This window comes from Oncorhynchus clarkii, chromosome 5, assembly GCF_045791955.1.
Source record: "Oncorhynchus clarkii lewisi isolate Uvic-CL-2024 chromosome 5, UVic_Ocla_1.0, whole genome shotgun sequence".
NCBI classification, from domain to species: Eukaryota; Metazoa; Chordata; class Actinopteri; order Salmoniformes; family Salmonidae; genus Oncorhynchus; species Oncorhynchus clarkii.
The window spans coordinates 87,541,717-87,558,997 of NC_092151.1; the positions used below are offsets into that span (position 1 = coordinate 87,541,717).

The 17,281-nt window shown below is 47.0% G+C and overlaps 1 protein-coding gene across 1 annotated transcript in view; it reads left to right on the forward strand.

Annotated features, from left to right (window-relative positions):
* LOC139409507 (hemicentin 1) overlaps positions 1–17,281 on the forward strand; it is a 242,956-nt gene that overhangs the window by 205,162 nt on the left and 20,513 nt on the right. Inside the window, exons 68-91 of the mRNA XM_071154768.1 lie at positions 505–701; positions 879–960; positions 1,088–1,224; positions 1,420–1,561; positions 1,687–1,831; positions 2,073–2,200; positions 2,284–2,440; positions 2,590–2,711; positions 3,090–3,254; positions 4,089–4,196; positions 4,729–4,866; positions 5,022–5,156; positions 6,764–7,033; positions 7,248–7,438; positions 7,585–7,798; positions 8,013–8,147; positions 8,398–8,588; positions 9,027–9,108; positions 9,298–9,567; positions 10,136–10,306; positions 10,397–10,567; positions 10,728–10,898; positions 12,263–12,433; positions 13,002–13,172. Coding sequence (XP_071010869.1) covers positions 505–701; positions 879–960; positions 1,088–1,224; positions 1,420–1,561; positions 1,687–1,831; positions 2,073–2,200; positions 2,284–2,440; positions 2,590–2,711; positions 3,090–3,254; positions 4,089–4,196; positions 4,729–4,866; positions 5,022–5,156; positions 6,764–7,033; positions 7,248–7,438; positions 7,585–7,798; positions 8,013–8,147; positions 8,398–8,588; positions 9,027–9,108; positions 9,298–9,567; positions 10,136–10,306; positions 10,397–10,567; positions 10,728–10,898; positions 12,263–12,433; positions 13,002–13,172 — 3,864 coding nt within the window. The remainder of the gene's footprint in view (positions 1–504; positions 702–878; positions 961–1,087; positions 1,225–1,419; positions 1,562–1,686; positions 1,832–2,072; positions 2,201–2,283; positions 2,441–2,589; positions 2,712–3,089; positions 3,255–4,088; positions 4,197–4,728; positions 4,867–5,021; positions 5,157–6,763; positions 7,034–7,247; positions 7,439–7,584; positions 7,799–8,012; positions 8,148–8,397; positions 8,589–9,026; positions 9,109–9,297; positions 9,568–10,135; positions 10,307–10,396; positions 10,568–10,727; positions 10,899–12,262; positions 12,434–13,001; positions 13,173–17,281) is intronic.

Sequence of the window (17,281 nt, forward strand, 5' to 3'; positions counted from 1 at the left end):
AATAAGCTCTCATGAGGACCGCCACATCACACCTCCTCCTCCATGCTTCACGGTGGGAACCACACATGTAGAGATCATCCGTTCACCTACTCTGTGTCTCACAAAGACACGGCGGTTGGAACCAAAAATCTCAAATTTGGACTCATCAGACCAAAGGACAGATTTCCACAGGTCTAATGTCCATTGCTCTTGGCCCAAGCATGTCTCTTCTTATTATTGGTGTCCTTTAGTAGTGGTTTCTTTGCAGCAATTCGACCATGAAGGCCTGATCAACACAGTCTCCTCTGGACAGTTGATGTTGAGATGTGTTTCTTGAACTCTGTGAAGCATTTATTTGGGCTGCAATCTGAGGTGCAGTTAACGCTAATTACAGACAGACACACATCAACAGACAGACAGACAGACAGACAGACACAGACAGACAGACAGACAGACAGACAGACAGACAGACAGTGTTTGAGAGAGCGTCTGCTAAACGACTAAAATGTTAAATGCCTCTCTCAGACCCCCCTCGTATCAACGGTTCAGGCGTGGCAGCGGAGGTGTCTGTGATAGTGAACCATGTTCTGGAGCTGCTGTGTGAAGCCACAGGTATCCCCGCCCCCACCCTCACCTGGATGAAGGACGGACGGCCGCTCCCCCAGACAGACAGCCTGCGCGTCCTCAGAGGAGGGGAGGTGCTCAGGATCTCCTCCCCACAGGTGAGAGGGAGGGACAGAGATGGACCTAAAAAGCCCAGAAGGGACTCATTGAGTCCATCCCTCCTGTTCAGGAGTAGTGAGGTTTGAGGGCGTAATCTGATTGTAGGAAAGAGCTCTCTTTTTTTTCCAATATCAATTTTGTCTTATTTCCCACATAACTTCTCTTTCACCCCCCAGCTGGAGGACACAGGGAGGTACACCTGTCTGGCCAACAGTCCTGCAGGAGACGACGATAAAGACTTCCTGGTCCGCGTGCATGGTGGGTAATGAAGTTATATCGTGTATGTGACCTGACCAGGGCATACTACTGGACCTAATCATGAGTTGTTGCTTTTTAATGTAACATGTTATTTCATGTTCTAACTGTGGTGATGATATCTTCCCAGTTCCCCCTAACATTGCTGGGGAGAGCACGCCACAGAATGTGTCAGTGCTGCAGAACAGACAGGTGACTCTGGAGTGCAAGTCAGACGCTGTCCCTCCCCCAGCACTCACATGGCTCAAAGACGGCAAGCCACTCCAGGTAAATAACACACCTGTCCTCTGTGTGTGTGTGTGTGTGTGTGTGTGTGTGTGTGTGTGTGTGTGTGTGTGTGTGTGTGTGTGTGTGTGTGTGTGTGTGTGTGTGTGTGTGTGTGCGCGTGAACATGTGCGTGTGTGTGTGCTTGTGTACAGAGATTTTTGACACAGGCCTGATGTCCCTCCCCTCTCTCGGTAGGCCTCCCCTCGTGTGCGTATACTGTCCAATGCGCGTTACCTCCAGATCAACATGGCTGAGCTGGGGGATGGAGCTCAGTACACCTGTGTAGCCAGCAACATTGCTGGCAAGACCACACGACAGTTCAACCTGGCTGTTAATGGTACAGAACTCAGAGAGAGTCAGAGACAATGACATCATTATCCTATTGAATATGGCTGGTCCTGTGCTTAGAGCCTCTAAAGAATAGTAGTGGGACCTAAGATGTGTGTGTGTGTGTGTTTTCAGTTGCTCCCACCATAGCAGAGGGCCCTCTGACTGTAGCCGTCCACATAGACCAGCCTGTGGTGTTGGAGTGTATCGTGAGTGGAGTGCCCGCCCCCCGCGTCACCTGGAGGAAACATGGAGCCATACTGGCAGGAACCAACCCCAGGTCAGACCACGTCGCACACTGATGATGTCGTTACATGTTATATGAAGTGTTGAATGCTGTTGTTTTGGCCAATCAGCGTCCAGTTTTCAAACTACCCTGTTTATAATATGTTATACGCAGGATTTGTGTCAGACACTCAACATTAAAGATACATGGCAAAAATGCAAGTTTTAAGACTAGGATATGATATTTACAATGAGACATTATCCTAAATGTGTGTCCACACTCCTGTCCTGCACAGGTACATGTTTGCTGAGGATGGCTCGCTCCACGTCCCCTCAGCCCAGGTGACTGATACAGGAAGGTATCTGTGTATGGCCACCAACCAGGCTGGGACACAACGCAAGAGAGTCGACCTGCAAGTCCACGGTGAGAAAAGGGCTCAGCCTCTCACACACATATACACACACACATTTAATGAATGAATTTCACGCCTATCCATTGTGTTCTAGTTCCCCCCTCTATCTCCCGCGGTCCCACCAACATAACCGTGACAGTGAACGTTCAGACTACCCTCTCCTGCGAGGCTACGGGCATCCCCAAGCCCACGGTCAGCTGGACCAAGAACGGTCAAACACTCAACACAGACCACAACCAGAATATGTACAGGTTGAAACAAGATTTTTCCTCTCTCTCTGTTTCTTACCTCTTGTTGCTCCCATCTCATAATACTCTGAGATCAGTTCTTAGACTGACAGAAAGTTCTCAGAACCCCAAAACATGGTCTGAAGCTTCCGTTCCCTCTCTGTTGTCTCCAGGTTATTGTCGTCAGGTTCTCTGGTGGTCATAGCCCCCACAGTGGAGGACACAGCTGAGTATGAGTGTGTGGTGTCTAACGAGGCAGGGGAGGAGGCCAGAGCCATACAGCTCACTGTCCAGGGTGAGTACTTACAGTACAGGAGACCATCTGAACACAGATGGATTGTTAATCAACTAATAAATCAACCAGTAGGACACAGGTGTAAACAATACAGACAGACACAAACGAAAAGGAAAAAATGGATCGGTGGCAGCTAGTAAGCTGGCAACGACGACCGCCGAGCAGCGCCCGAACAGGGAGAGGAGCCGAAGTCGTGACATTGATGTTATTTACATGTTTTTTAAATGTTGGCTTGAATGTAATTTTAATGACAGTGGAGTCAGTTGATTTCAATGGTTCTGATTGATTCCTTATCTGTATTTTCAAGCGGACTTCCTAAATGGACATCTTCAATAGCACTGAAGTCCAGTTTGGTAAAAGCAGTCTCTTCCTCTGCAGTTCCTCCCTCCATAGCGGATGAAGCCACAGAGCTGGTGGTGAGCAGACTGTCCCCACTGCTGATTGGCTGCACTGCGTCAGGAGTCCCAGAGCCCATGCTGCACTGGAGTAAAGATGGGATGAAACTCCCCAAGGAGGGGAACGGTTACAGCATCCTGTCCTCAGGTTAGACTGATCATTATTATAGATATTACTGCTGGGTGTTGAGAGGAGGAGAAGGATCACAACATCCTGGTTAGACTGTTATAACTACTGGGAGCTGGGTTCTGTTATTAGTACTGGGAGCTGGGTTCTGTTAATACTACTGGGAGCTGGGTTCTGTTATAACTACTGGGAGCTGGGTTCTGTTATAACTACTGGGAGCTGGGTTCTGTTATAACTACTGGGAGCTGGTTTCTGTTATTACTACTGGGAGCTGGGTTCTGTTATAACTACTGGGAGCTGGGTTCTGTTATTACTACTGGGAGCTGGGCTCTGTTATTAGTACTGGGAGCTGGGTTCTGTTATTACTACTGGGAGCTGGGTTCTGTTATTAGTACTGGGAGCTGGGTTCTGTTATTACTGCTGGGTTCTGTTATAACTACTGGGAGCTGGGTTTTCTGTTATTACTACTGGGAGCTGGGTTCTGTTATTAGTACTGGGAGCTGGGTTCTGTTATTACTACTGGGAGCTGGGTTCTGTTATAACTACTGGGAGCTGGGTTCTGTTATTAGTACTGGGAGCTGGGTTCTGTTATTACTACTGGGAGCTCTACAGAGGTGGGAAGTGTCCCAAAATGGCATCCTACTTCCTATATAGTGCACTATTTTTGACCAGGGCCCATAGGCTGACATTTGTGAATCAGACGTGGCAATTTATCTGTAACGTGTTGACAAGGGTTTAAGTCCCAGTTGGACTACTCCTTGAATTCACTAGAGTACAGTGGCCACACTAAGGGTATTCATGACCACTGTGTTATAGTCTTCTATCTGCGGTCCATGTGATGTGTGTCCACTCTAGGTGCAATAGAGATCACGTCATCTGAGCTGAGTCACTCTGGTCGTTATTCCTGTGTGGCCAAGAACGCAGCAGGCTCCGCCCATCGCCATGTCCAGCTCACTGTACAGGGTAAGGACATGATGTCACCAAGTCCGCCAAGACTTTTTAGAGATGTATTTGTTTTTTTCTGACACACAGCTATGGAACACACAAAGTTATTGTTTCTCAGTGGTTCCTCTTTCATTCCCTTTCTCTTTCATTCTATCTCTCTCTGTCTATATCTCTCTTTCTGTCTCTCCCTGTCTATCTCTCTGTCTCTTTCTGTCTCTCTCTATCTCTCTGTCTATCTCTCTGTCTATCTCTCTCTGTCTCTCTCTCTCTGCCTATCTCTCTGTCTCTGTCTGTCTCTGACTCTGTCTCTCTCTGTCTCTCTCGCTCTCTCTGTCTCTCTCTGTCTCTGTCTCTCTTTGCCTCGCTCTGTCTCTTTCTCTCTCTCTCTCTCGCTCTCGCTCTCGCTCTCTGCCTTTCTCTCTCTTTTTCTCTCTCTTTTTCTCTCTCTCTTTTTCTCTCTCTTTTTCTCTCTCTTTTTCTCTCTCTTTCTCTCTCTCTCTCTCTCTCTCTCTCTCTCTCTCTCTCTCTCTCTCTCTCTCTCTCTCTCCAGAGGTGCCAGTGATCCAGGTCCACCCCTCCACTATGGATGTGATCGTTAACAACCCCATCACCCTCCCCTGCAGAGCTACTGGCTCCCCTCTTCCCACCATCACCTGGCAGAAAGAGGGCATCAACATCCCCAGCACCGGTAGGCTGGCAGCACTGTCTGTCTGCCTGCCTGCCTGCCTGCCTGCCTGCCTGCCTGCCTGCCTGCCTGCCTGTCTGTCTGTCTGTCTGTGTCCTGGTTTGACCTTGTCTGTTTTTATATTGTTGCAAACCCTGCTTCTCTCCTCGTCCCACTAGAAGGTGTCTTCACCGTGCTGCCTAACGGTGGGCTGCAGATTTCCAGAGCTGCTGTGGTAGACTCAGGAACATATATGTGTGTGGCCCAGAACCCTGCTGGCACCGCTCTGGGCAAGACCAAACTCAGAGTACAAGGTGGGCCCAAAATATCATCACTTTTCTATTCTCATGAAATGTTCACCTTCATTTCTGTCTTTCTTCTTAATTCCTTTTCCTACAGTGTTATACACTGAGTGTATAAAACATTATGAACTCCTGCTCTTTCCATGACAGACTGACCAGGTGAATCCAGGTGAAGGCTATGATCCCTTATTGACGTCACTTCTTCACATCCTTTATTAAATCCACTTCCATCACTGTAGATGAAGGGGAGGAGACAGGTTAAAGAAAGATTTTTAAGCCTTGAGACAATTGAGACATGGATTGTGTATGTGTGCCATTCAGAGGGTGAATGGGCAGGACAAAAGATGTAAGTGCCTTTGAACAGGGTATGGTAGTAGATACCAGGCGCACTGGTTTGAGTGTCAAGAACTGCAACACTAGTGGGTTTTTCATGCTAACAGTTTCCTCTGTATCAAGAATGGTCCACCACCAAAAGGACATCCTGCCAACTTGACACAACTGTGGGAAACATTGGAGTCAACATGGGCCAACGTCCCTGTGGAACACTTTCAACACCTTGTAGAGTCCTTGACCTGATGAATTGAGGCTGTTCTGTGGGGAAAAGGGGGTGCAACTCAATACTAGGAAGGTGTTCTTAATGTTTTGTACACTCAGTGTACGTCATACAGGGCTGTGAAAAAGTATTTGCCCCCTTTGTAATTTTCTCTACCTCTGCATATTTGAACCAAAATATAATATTAGATAAAGGGAACCTGAATGAACAAATAACACAACAGTTGCATACTTATTTAATTTATTTCATAAACAAGGTTATGCAACACCTCATGTACCTGTGTGAAAAAGTAATTGCCACTTTACACTCAATAACTGGTTGTGCCCCCCTTTTAGCTGTAATGACTCCAACCAGACACTTCCTGTAGTTGTTGATCAGTCTCTCACGTCGCTGTGGAGGAATGTTTGCCAATCTTCCATGCAGAACTGCTTTAACTCAGCAACATTTGTGGGTTTCAAGCATAAACTGCTTGTTTCAAGTCCTGCCACAACATCTCAATTGGGATTAGGACTGGACTTTGACTAAGCCATTCCAAAACTTCAATTATTTTGCTTTTTAACAATTTTCATGTAGACTTAATTGAGTGTTTTGGATTATTGTCTTGCTGCATGACCCAGCTACTCTTCAGCTCACAGATGGATGGCCTGACATTCTCCTGTAGAATTATCTGATACAGAACAGAATTAATGTTTTTTCCTATTAGGGCAAGTCCTCCAGGTCCTGAGGCAGCAAAGCATCCCCAAACGATCACACTGCCACCAACATGCTTGACCATTGGTATGAGGTTCTTACTGTGGAATGCAGTGTTATGTTTCCGCCAGGAATAATGGAACCCATGTCATCCCAAAAAATGTTTTGTTTACTCATCTGTTCATAGAGCATTCTCCGAAGAGTCTTGATCATCCAGGTGCTTCCCAGTGCTTTATGGCAAACTTGAGTCAACTTTTTGGATGAGATGGGTCCCATTATGTCTGGCGAAAACCAAACACTGCATTCCACAGTATACGTATCTCCATAGGCAGCAATATCCACTCCTACCTTTAACCTCCATGCCTCCTTCCCCTAGTCCCTCCAGTGATCAGCTCCCAGACCCAGAGTTACCTGGTTACCCTGGACTCCTCTGTCACCATGCTGTGCCAAGCTGAAGGCTCTCCCTCACCCTCCATGGCCTGGCATAAAGACGGGCAGCCTCTCAGCGAGTCTGTGCGCCAGCGGGTCCTGAGCTCAGGGTCTCTGCAGATAGCATTCGCCCAGCCCGGGGACATGGGTCGATACACCTGCACCGCAGCTAACGCAGCTGGCACCAGCAGTCTGGAGATGAGCCTAACTGTACAGAGTGAGTCATCATGCTGGGAATGATGGGACTGGCCATTCACTAGTGATATACGCTGCGAAGATCTTTCATTAGATGCCCACGCTAAAGCCTTAGCTTTAGCTCTAGCTCAGCGGTCTAACGCAGTAAAAAAAAAAGTAGATTTTGTTATTTTTGTCCAGTTCCTGTGCAAAATGTAATATGGGAAAATCTCCCCTCATTCTTTCCCTTCTTCCAGTCCCTCCCTCTATCCGTAGAGGGGAGTCGGAGGTGTCTGTGGTGGAGAACAGCCAGGCCCAGATAGCGTGCGTGGCAGAGGGGGTCCCCCAGCCCACCCTGTCCTGGGAGAAGGAGGGGACCCCCTTGAGCGACACCTCTGGAGAGTACACCATCCTGCCTTCTGGGGAGCTGGTCATCGACATCGCTCAGGTAAGGGATCATAGTAGACGACCAGGGCTTAGGAGTTACATAATGGATGGAAGAGCGTAAAGATCAGAATTGTCAGCTAACTTCTGAACGAATACAGTCTCTCTCTCTCTCTCTCTCTCCCTCGCCCCTTTCCTTCCCCTCCCCAGCCTGATGATGAGGGCAGCTACACCTGTGTGGCCACTAACACGGTAGGTCAGGACAGCCAGACAGTCAGTTTGTCCGTCCACACCCAGCCTGCCTTCACTGAGCTGCTGGCAGACATGGCCCTCAACAAGGGAGAGCGCCTAGTAATGGCCTGTGGGGTCACCGGCATCCCCCCTCCTAAAATCACCTGGGCCTTCAACAACATCATCATCCCAGGTATGCTCCGCCCCCTCACCATCCCCCACTCTGCTTAGAAAGAAGAGAAACTGCCAACTCTTTCTGTACATTAAATATTTGCCATATATATTTTGGACTTATAATTGACATTCATTCTGCTATTCTTGTAGTTTTTCCTATGTACCAATATTTCCTACTGGATCTGTTGATAAGATTTTAGGGTGGCATCTCTCTCTCTAATCTGTCCCTGTAGCTCACTATGACCATGTGAATGGACACAGTGAGCTGGTCATCGAGCGGGTTACCAAAGACAACTCGGGAACCTACTCCTGTATTGCTGAGAACCGTGTGGGAACCATCAAGTCCCTGGGCTTTGTCTACGTCAAAGGTGTGACATCCCTTCCTGTTTCCAAATATGGCCCTCCTGTGTCAGTACTGGGCCTAATTAGCCCACAGTTTACCATGTCGGTCAAAATGTTGTATTTGTATCAAGAGCTTTATTAAAAGACTACTGTTTGTGAGCAGAAAACAGTGACCTAGCACTAATTTACTCTTCTTAGTGGCTCTTCTTTTTTGTCCAGCTCCTGTGTAACAGCTGAATGTGGTTGACTAAAACCCTGCCCTGTTATTGTGTCCAGAGCCCCCCATCATCGACGGGGACTTCCACTCCAACCGAATCGAGCCTCTGGGGGGTAACGCCATCCTAAACTGTGAGGTACGAGGAGACCCCCTGCCCACCATCCAGTGGAGCAAGAAGGGTGTCAACATCCAGATCAGCAACCGTATCCACCAGCTGGACAACGGTTCTCTGGCCATCTACGGCACCGTGGTACGACACTGTTACACTGTTATATATCTAGTATATCTATATCTACAACACTGTGGTACAGCACTATTAGAGTTCACATATCTAGTATATCTATATCTACAACACTGTGGTACAGCACTATTAGAGTTCACATATCTAGTATATCTATATCTACATCACTGTGGTACAACACTATTATAGTTCACATATCTAGTATATCTATATCTACAACACTGTGGTACAGCACTATTACAGAGTTTACACACTGTATCTAGTATATCTATATATAGTCAGTTAAGAACAAATTCTTATTTACAATGACGGCCTACCCCGGCCAAACACGGACGATGCTGGCCAAATTGTGTGCCACCCTATACTTCTCCCCTGAACATTCATTGTAGTCTGTTCTTGTCTAGATTAATCTTGTTGATAGTGCTAACTGTTGTTGTTTCTCCTCAGAATGAAGATGCAGGGAACTATATGTGTGTGGCCACCAACGATGCTGGGGTGGTGGAGAAGAGTGTCACTCTCACCTTGCAGAGTGAGTATACAGTAGATGAACTAAACTAAATAGTTATCCTTTGTGGTAATCCTATTCAGTTCCATGCCGTAATGCCCCACCTCTCCTCTGTCAGGTTCTCCCTCCACCCGTGTTGTGTTCTGAAAGAAGATACACATAGACGTTAAAAAGGTTACAGTAAAGTTCATGTGTTATGCTGTACTCCAACAGGCTCTCCCTCCATCACAGTAGAGCCGGTAGAGACGGTGGTAGACGCTGGCACCACGGTGCTACTGAACTGCCGGGCGGAAGGGGAGCCCACTCCTGTCATCGAGTGGTCCCGCCAGGGGAGCCCTCTCCTGGGCAACGAGCGCTTCACCACCCTGTCCAACGGCTCTCTGAGGTTGACCAGCGCCCAGAAGGAAGACACAGCCGAGTACCAGTGTGTGGCCAGGAACCTCCTGGGTTCTGTGCTGGTCAGAGTCACTCTCACTGTCAGAGGTGAGTTAAGTATCTACTGTACGTCAACCCAACTTTTTGTGGGGAGGTGACTTCCAGGGGTTCGTATAGTTATAGTTTGTGAGTTGCAGTGATGGGACAAGACTGTAACTACCAATTGAGTATCACGAAATTTGGGTGAAAAAGGGGGAATAAGTATTTTAAAAAAGAGGTAAAAAGTTTTTTTTAAATCAAATTAAATAAAAGAATGCTTATTTTCACAACTCGCGACCCACCTCTCACCTGCCCAGGGCCCTCTTTGGGCCCGGACCCATAGATTAAGAAACACTGGATTAGAAAAATGTTTTCAGTCTACCTCTCTGGTTATGCTAAAATACCAGAATGCACAGCAAAATCGCTTTGACATCTGTACTCCAGTCCACAAGAATACTGAAGTCAGATCTCATGCTTCATAGGGCTCTGGTAAAAAGGAGGTTGGTAAATTGGGAATAGGGTGCTATTTGAGGGAATAGGGTGCTATTTGAGGGAATATGGTGCTATCTGGGATGCACACAGTATGATTGAGTGTGGTGACAATGCCTAACCCTGTCTCTCTGTGGCCCTGTCCCAGTGCACGGAGGGTTCTCAGAGTGGATGGAGTGGGGCCCCTGCAGTGTGTCCTGTGGTGTCGGGACTCAGCGGAGGCTGAGGCAGTGTAACAACCCCCTGCCTGCCAACGGGGGTCGCCACTGTGCCAATTCGGACACAGAGACACGCAGCTGCCAGGGCAAGCCCTGCCCAGGTCAGTCCAGTCACGGTGTGTGAGTGTGTGTGTGTGTATGTGTGCACGTGTGCGTGTTACTCTCTGTATCCTGTGTGTCTGTCCATGCAGTGGATGGTAACTGGTCAGAGTGGTCAGAGTGGGAAGAGTGTTCTCGTACCTGTGGCCAGGGCAACAGGACCAGGGTGCGCACCTGCACCAACCCCTCCGTGCAGCATGGGGGCAGACCCTGTGAGGGCAAGGCAGTGGAGGCCATCATGTGTAGCATCAGGCCCTGCCCTGGTGAGTACTGGTCATGGCAAGCACTCTACTCCTGTACATTCCACTCATTGGATAAACAATCATAGAATGATAGAATCAATAGAATTGGAATCAATAGAATCAGACATTATTAAAGATTATGATTGGCCAAGCACGGATCATAATGATTATCTTATCCCAGTGGCAGGTAACTGGGGGGCGTGGTTGCCATGGAGCTCGTGCAGTGAGACGTGCGGTAAAGGGATGCAGACCAGAGTGCGTCTGTGTAACAACCCCCCTTCCTCATTCCACGGGCCACCGTGTGAGGGCCCCGACACACAGACACAACTCTGCAAGGAGAGACACTGTCCTGGTAAATGGTTTGGCAACTAAGACTCTGTCCTGGTAAATGATTTGGCAACTAAGACACTGTCCTGGTAAATGGTTTGGCAACTAAGACTCTGGCCTGGTAAATGGTTTGGCAACTATGACTCTGTCCTGGTAAATGGTTTGGCAACTATGACTCTGTCCTGGTAAATGGTTTGAGAACTATGACTCTGTCCTGGTAAATGGTTTGAGAACTAAGACACTGTTCTTGTAAATGGTTTGGCATCTAAGACACTGTCCTGTTAAATGGTTTGGGAACTAAGACACTGTCCTGTTAAATGGTTTGGGAACTAAGACACTGTCCTGTTAAATGGTTTGGGAACTAAGACACTGTCCTGGTAAATGGTTTGGCAACTAAGACACTGTCCTTGTAAATGGTTTGGGAACTAAGACACTGTCCTGGTAAATGGTTTGGGAACTAAGACACTGTCCTGGTAAATGGTTTGGCAACTAAGACACTGTCCTTGTAAATGGTTTGGGAACTAAGACTCTGTCCTGGTAAATGGTTTGGGAACTAAGATTCTGTCCTTGTAAATGGTTTGGGAACTAAGACACTGTCCTGGTAAATGGTTTGGGAACTAAGACACTGTCGAGGTAAATTGTTTGGGAACTAAGACACTGTCCTGGTAAATGGTTTGGGACCTAAGACTCTGTCCTTGTAAATGGTTTGGGAACTAAGACACTGTCGAGGTAAATGGTTTGGGAACTAAGACACTGTCGGGGTAAATGGTTTGAGAACTATGACTCTGTCCTGGTAAATGGTTTGAGAACTAAGACACTGTTCTTGTAAATGGTTTGGCAACTAAGACACTGTCCTTGTAAATGGTTTGGGAACTAAGACTCTGTCCTGGTAAATGGTTTGGGAACTAAGATTCTGTCCTTGTAAATGGTTTGGGAACTAAGACACTGTCCTTGTAAATGGTTTGGGAACTAAGACACTGTCCTTGTAAATGGTTTGGGAACTAAGACTCTGTCCTGGTAAATGGTTTGGCAACTAAGACTGTCCTGGTAAATGGTTTGGGAACTAAGACTCTGTCCTGGTAAATGGTTTGGGAACTAAGACTCTGTCCTTGTAAATGGTTTGGGAACTAAGACACTGTCGAGGTAAATGGTTTGGGAACTAAGACACTGTCGGGGTAAATGTTTTGGGAATTAAGGGTGGACAGGGACAGTGCTGCTGTAGTTTAAGATAAGCTGTACTCTTTTTCACCTGGCCTATCAGATTGAATTGTGGAGGGACTACTACCAGATTGCTTATACCTATCAAATCTTCTCAGAACTCAAGTGTTTAGAGTGTAGGGGCTTGGGGTTGATTTGGGATTGGGCCTGACTCTGTCTCTTACCCTCCAGTGGATGGGAAGTGGTCATCGTGGGTGAGCTGGGGGGCCTGCAGTGTCTCCTGTGGGGGTGGAACCAGACAACGGACACGCCTCTGTGCCAGCCCCGCCCCCCAGCACAGGGGCAGGCAGTGTGAGGGTAACGACGTGCACATCGACTTCTGCAACAGTGACCCGTGCCCTGGTGAGTAGTGACATCTTTACTCCTCTTATGTCTTATCCTCTTACACTAACTCTTATCCTCTTACACTAACTCTTATCCTCTTACACTAACTCTTATCCTCTTACACTAACTCTTATCCTCTTACACTAACTCGTATCCTCTTACACTAACTCTTATCCTCTTACACTAACTCTTATCCTCTTACACTAACTCTTATCCTCTTACACTAACTCTTATCCTCTTACACTAACTCTTATCCTCTTACACTAACTCTTATCCTCTTACACTAACTCTTATCCTCTTACAGGAACTCTTATCCTCTTACACTAACTCTTATCCTCTTACAATAACTCTTATCCTCTTACAGGAACTCTTATCCTCTTACACTAATTCGTATCCTCTTGCACTAACTCTTATCCTCTTACACTAACTCTTATCTCACCTGGTTCATCTGTCTCACCTACAGCGAGTTGCATTGATCAAGTGTTGCAGACATTTTGTGTGTACTGACTGAGATGCATCTCTTTCTTTCCCTCTCTCTCTCTCCTATCCTTTCCCTTTCCCTCCCCCCTCTACCTCACCCTGTTAGTTCATGGTAACTGGGGTCTGTGGAGTAGTTGGGGCAGCTGCAGCAGGACGTGTAATGGAGGACAGATGAAGCGCTACAGAACATGTGACAACCCCAGACCCGCCAATGGGGGCAGAGCATGTGCCGGGGCAGACTCACAGATACAGAGGTGCAGCACAGCCAACTGCCCTGGTAAGTGTGTGTTTGTGTGTGTGAGATATGGAACGGAGTGATAGGACAGCACGGCGTTGGTCATGTCAACGCAAATGGATTGAGATTGCTAAGCCTTTGTGCTGAACATGAACTTACTATCACCAACACCATGTTCCAAAATTAAAACAAATACAAAACCTATTGAATGCACTCACAATCAAAGCGCTGGCACCTCATAGACTACGTGATTGTCAGGCGCTCTGATATCAAGGATGTCCTCATTACGTGAGCCGTGAGAGGAGCGGAGTGCTGGACAGATCATCGGATGATGCAGCCCACTCCATCAGGTACAGCAGTAAGAAACATCAGGACTGGTTCAATGAAAACTCCACGTACATCTCCACCCTACTTGACATACACAAGGTATATAAAGACACACTCAACAGCCTTACATCTGAGGCCCTCCAAAAGCAATGGCATGAGCAGCAGTGGGAGGCACAGTGCTTTACGGCATCTACAAAATGAGTGGTGGATCTCCAAAGTCAAGAAATCCAATCTTTTCGGACAGATATGAAAGGTACAGCATTTATGATGCCTTGAAGACCACCCACTACCCAGGAAGTTGCTCTCCCCGGTCCCCTCAGAAGTGTAGATGAGTCCACTCTTATAAAGGACCAAACTAGGTTAGTCCAGAGGTGGAGTGAACAATTTGAAGCCCTCTTAAACCAGCCGTACCAAGTTGACTACTCAGTCCTGGACGTACCCCTAAACCCTGCCTACCATCCAGAGCCTTAATCTCCTTAATCTCTTGCATCTGTAGAACCTTTTGAGGATCTCAGAACCCATGCCAAATCTTTTTACTTTCCTGAGGGGGAATAGGCTTTGTCGTGCCCTCTTTATGACTGTCTTGGTGTGTTTGGACCAATCTAGTTTGTTGTTGATGTGGAAACCAAGGAACTTGAAGCTCTCAACCTGCTCCAATACAGCCCCATCGATGAGAATAGGGACGTGCTCGGTGCTCCTTTTCCTGTAGTCCACAATCATCTCCTTAGTCTTGGTTACTTTGAGGGATATGTTGTTATTCTGGCACCACCCGGCCAGGTCTCTGACCTCCTCCCTATAGGCTGTCTCGTCGTTGTCGGTGATCAGGCCTACCACTGTTGTGTCGTCAGCAAACTTAACCTCTAGCGTCGAGCAAACCCGTATCCGGGAGCGTAATCATAGCCTCAAGCTCATTACCATAACGCAACGTTAACTATTCATGAAAATCGCAAATGAAATGAAATAAATATATTCAAACACAAGCTTAGCCTTTGGTTAACAACACTGTCATCTCAGATTTTCAAAATATGCTTTTCAACCAAAGCTACACAAGCATTTGTGTAAGAGTATTGATAGCCTAGCATAGCATTAAGCCTAGCATTCAGCAGGCAACATTTTCACAATAACAAGAAAAGCATTCAAATAAAATCATTTACCTTTGAAGAACTTTGGATGTTTTCAATGACGAGACTCTCAGTTAGATAGCAAAAGATTATTTGTGTAGGAGAAATCACTCCGTTTTGTTCATCACGTTTGGCTAAGAAAAAAATCTGAAAATGCAGTCTCTACAACGCCAAACTTTTTACCAAATTAACTCCATAATAGTGACAGAAACATGGCAAACGTTGTTTAGAATCAATCCTCAAGGTGTTTTTCACATATCTATTCGATGATAAATCATTCGTGGCAGTTGGGTTTCTCCTCGGAAGCAAACGGAAAAATACTGCAGCTGGAGATTATGCAATAATTGCGACGGAGGACACCAAGCGACCACCTGGTAGATGTAGTGTAAAATGGTCAATCTTCCAATGATATTCCTACAAATACGTCACAATGGTGTCGACACTATGGGGAAACGACAGAAAGTCTAAGCTCATTCGTGGCCCATTCACAGCCATATAAGTAGTCATTGGAACACAGCGCCTTCAAAATCTGGGGCACTTCCTGTTTGAAATTTCATCTTGGTTTCGCCTGTAGCATCAGTTCTTTGGCACTCACAGACAATATCTTTGCAGTTTTGGAAACGTCAGAGTGTTTTCTTTCCAAAGCTGTCAATTCTATGCATAGTCGAGCATCTTTTCGTGAAAAAATATTGCGCTTAAAACGGGAATGTTTTTTTTTTATCCAATAATGAAATACCCAGAGTTCCAAGAAGTTAATGATGGTGTTGGAGTTGTGCCTGGCCATGCAGTCGTGGGTGAACAGGGAGTACAGGAGGGGACTGAGCACGCACCCCTGGGGAGCTCCAGTGGTGAGGATGAGCTTGGCAGATGTGTTGCTACCTACCCCACCTACCACCTGGGGGCGGCCTGTCAGGAAGTCCAGGATCCAATTGCAGAGGGAGGTGTTTAGTCCCAGGATCCTTAGCTTGGTGATGAGGTTTGAGGGTACTATGGTGTTGAACGCTGAGCTGTAGTCAATGAACAGCATTCTCACATAGGTGTTCCTTTTGTCCAGGTGGGAAAGGGCAGTGTGGAGTGCAATAGAGATTGCATCATCTGTGGATCTGTTTGGGTGGTATGCAAATTGGAGTGGGTCTAGGGTTTCTGGGATAATGGTGTTGAGATGAGCCATTACCAACCTTTCAAAGCACTTCATGGCTACGGACCTGAGTGCTACGGGTCTGTAGTCATTTAGGCAGGTTGCCTTTGTGTTCTTGGGCACAGGGACTATGGTGGTCTGCTTGAAGCATGTTGGTATTACAGACTCAATCAGGGACATGTTGAAAATGTCAGTGAAGACACCTGCCAGTTGGTCAGCACATGCCCGGAGCACACGTCCTGGTAATCCATCTGGCCCTGCAGCCTTGTGTATGTTGACCTGTTTAAGGGTCTTACTCACGTCGGCTACGGAGAGCGTGATCACACAGTCATCCGGAACAGCTGATGCTCTCATGCATGCCTCAGTGTTGCTTGCCTCGAAGTGAGCATAGAAGTGATTTAGGCTCGTGTCACTGGGCAGCTCGCGGCTGTGCTTCCCTTTGTAGTTTGTAATAGTCTGCAAGCCCTGCCACATCCGATGAGTGTTGGAGCTGGTGTAGTATGATTCAATCTTATCCCTGTTTTGAAGCTTTGCCTGTTTGATAGTTCGTCGGAGAGCATAGCAGGATATCTTGTAAGCTTCCGGGTTAGAGTCCCACACCTTGAATGTGGCAGCTCTACCCTTTAGCTCAGTGCGAATGTTGCCTGTAATCCATGGCTTCTGGTTGGGGTATGTACGTACAGTCACTGTGGGGACGACGTCCTCAATGCACATATTGATTAAGCCAGTGACTGATGTGGTGCATTCCTCAATGTCATTGGAAGAATCTTGGAACATGTTCCAGTCTGTGATAGCAAAGCAGTCCTGTAGTTTAGCATCTGCTTCATCTGACCATTTTTTTATAGACCGAGTCACTGGTGCTTCCTGCTTTAATTTTTGCTTGTAAGCAGGAATCAGGAGGATAGAGTTGTGGTCGGATTTACCACATGGAGGGCGAGGGAGAGCTTTGTACGCGTCTCTGTGTGTGGAGTACAGGTGATTTAGAATTGATTTCCCTCTGGTAGCACATTTAACATGTTGATGGAAATTTGGTAGAACTGATTTAAGTTTCCCTGCATTAAAGTCTCTGGCCACTAGGAGCGCCGCCTCTGGGTGAGTGGTTTCCTTTTTTTTTTTTTTCAGCTGACTGAGTGCGGTCTTAGTGCCTGCATCTGTCTGTGGTGGTAAATAAACAGCCACAAGAAGTATAGCTGAGAACTCTCTAGGCAAGTAGTGTGGCCTGCAGTTTATCACAATATACTCTACTTCAGGCGAGCAAAATCTAGAGACTTCCTTAGATTTCGTGCACCAGCTGTTGTTTACAAATATGCACAGACCCCCCCCCCCCCCCATCTGAACAGGTACTTGAGCTCCAGTACGTGGATGATTGCCCTGTTGTGCCTCTCTCACAGCAGCTGTGAGAGCATACAGCAGAATGTTAACATCCCAAAAACTGAGGTCCTATTTCAGTAATCATCTGACCCTCCACTTGAAACATATTCTCCATCTCAGACTCCTCACTGGCCATTGTACCACACTTTAAATATCTTGGAAGCATCCTCTAGGAAGACTGCAACATCGACCAG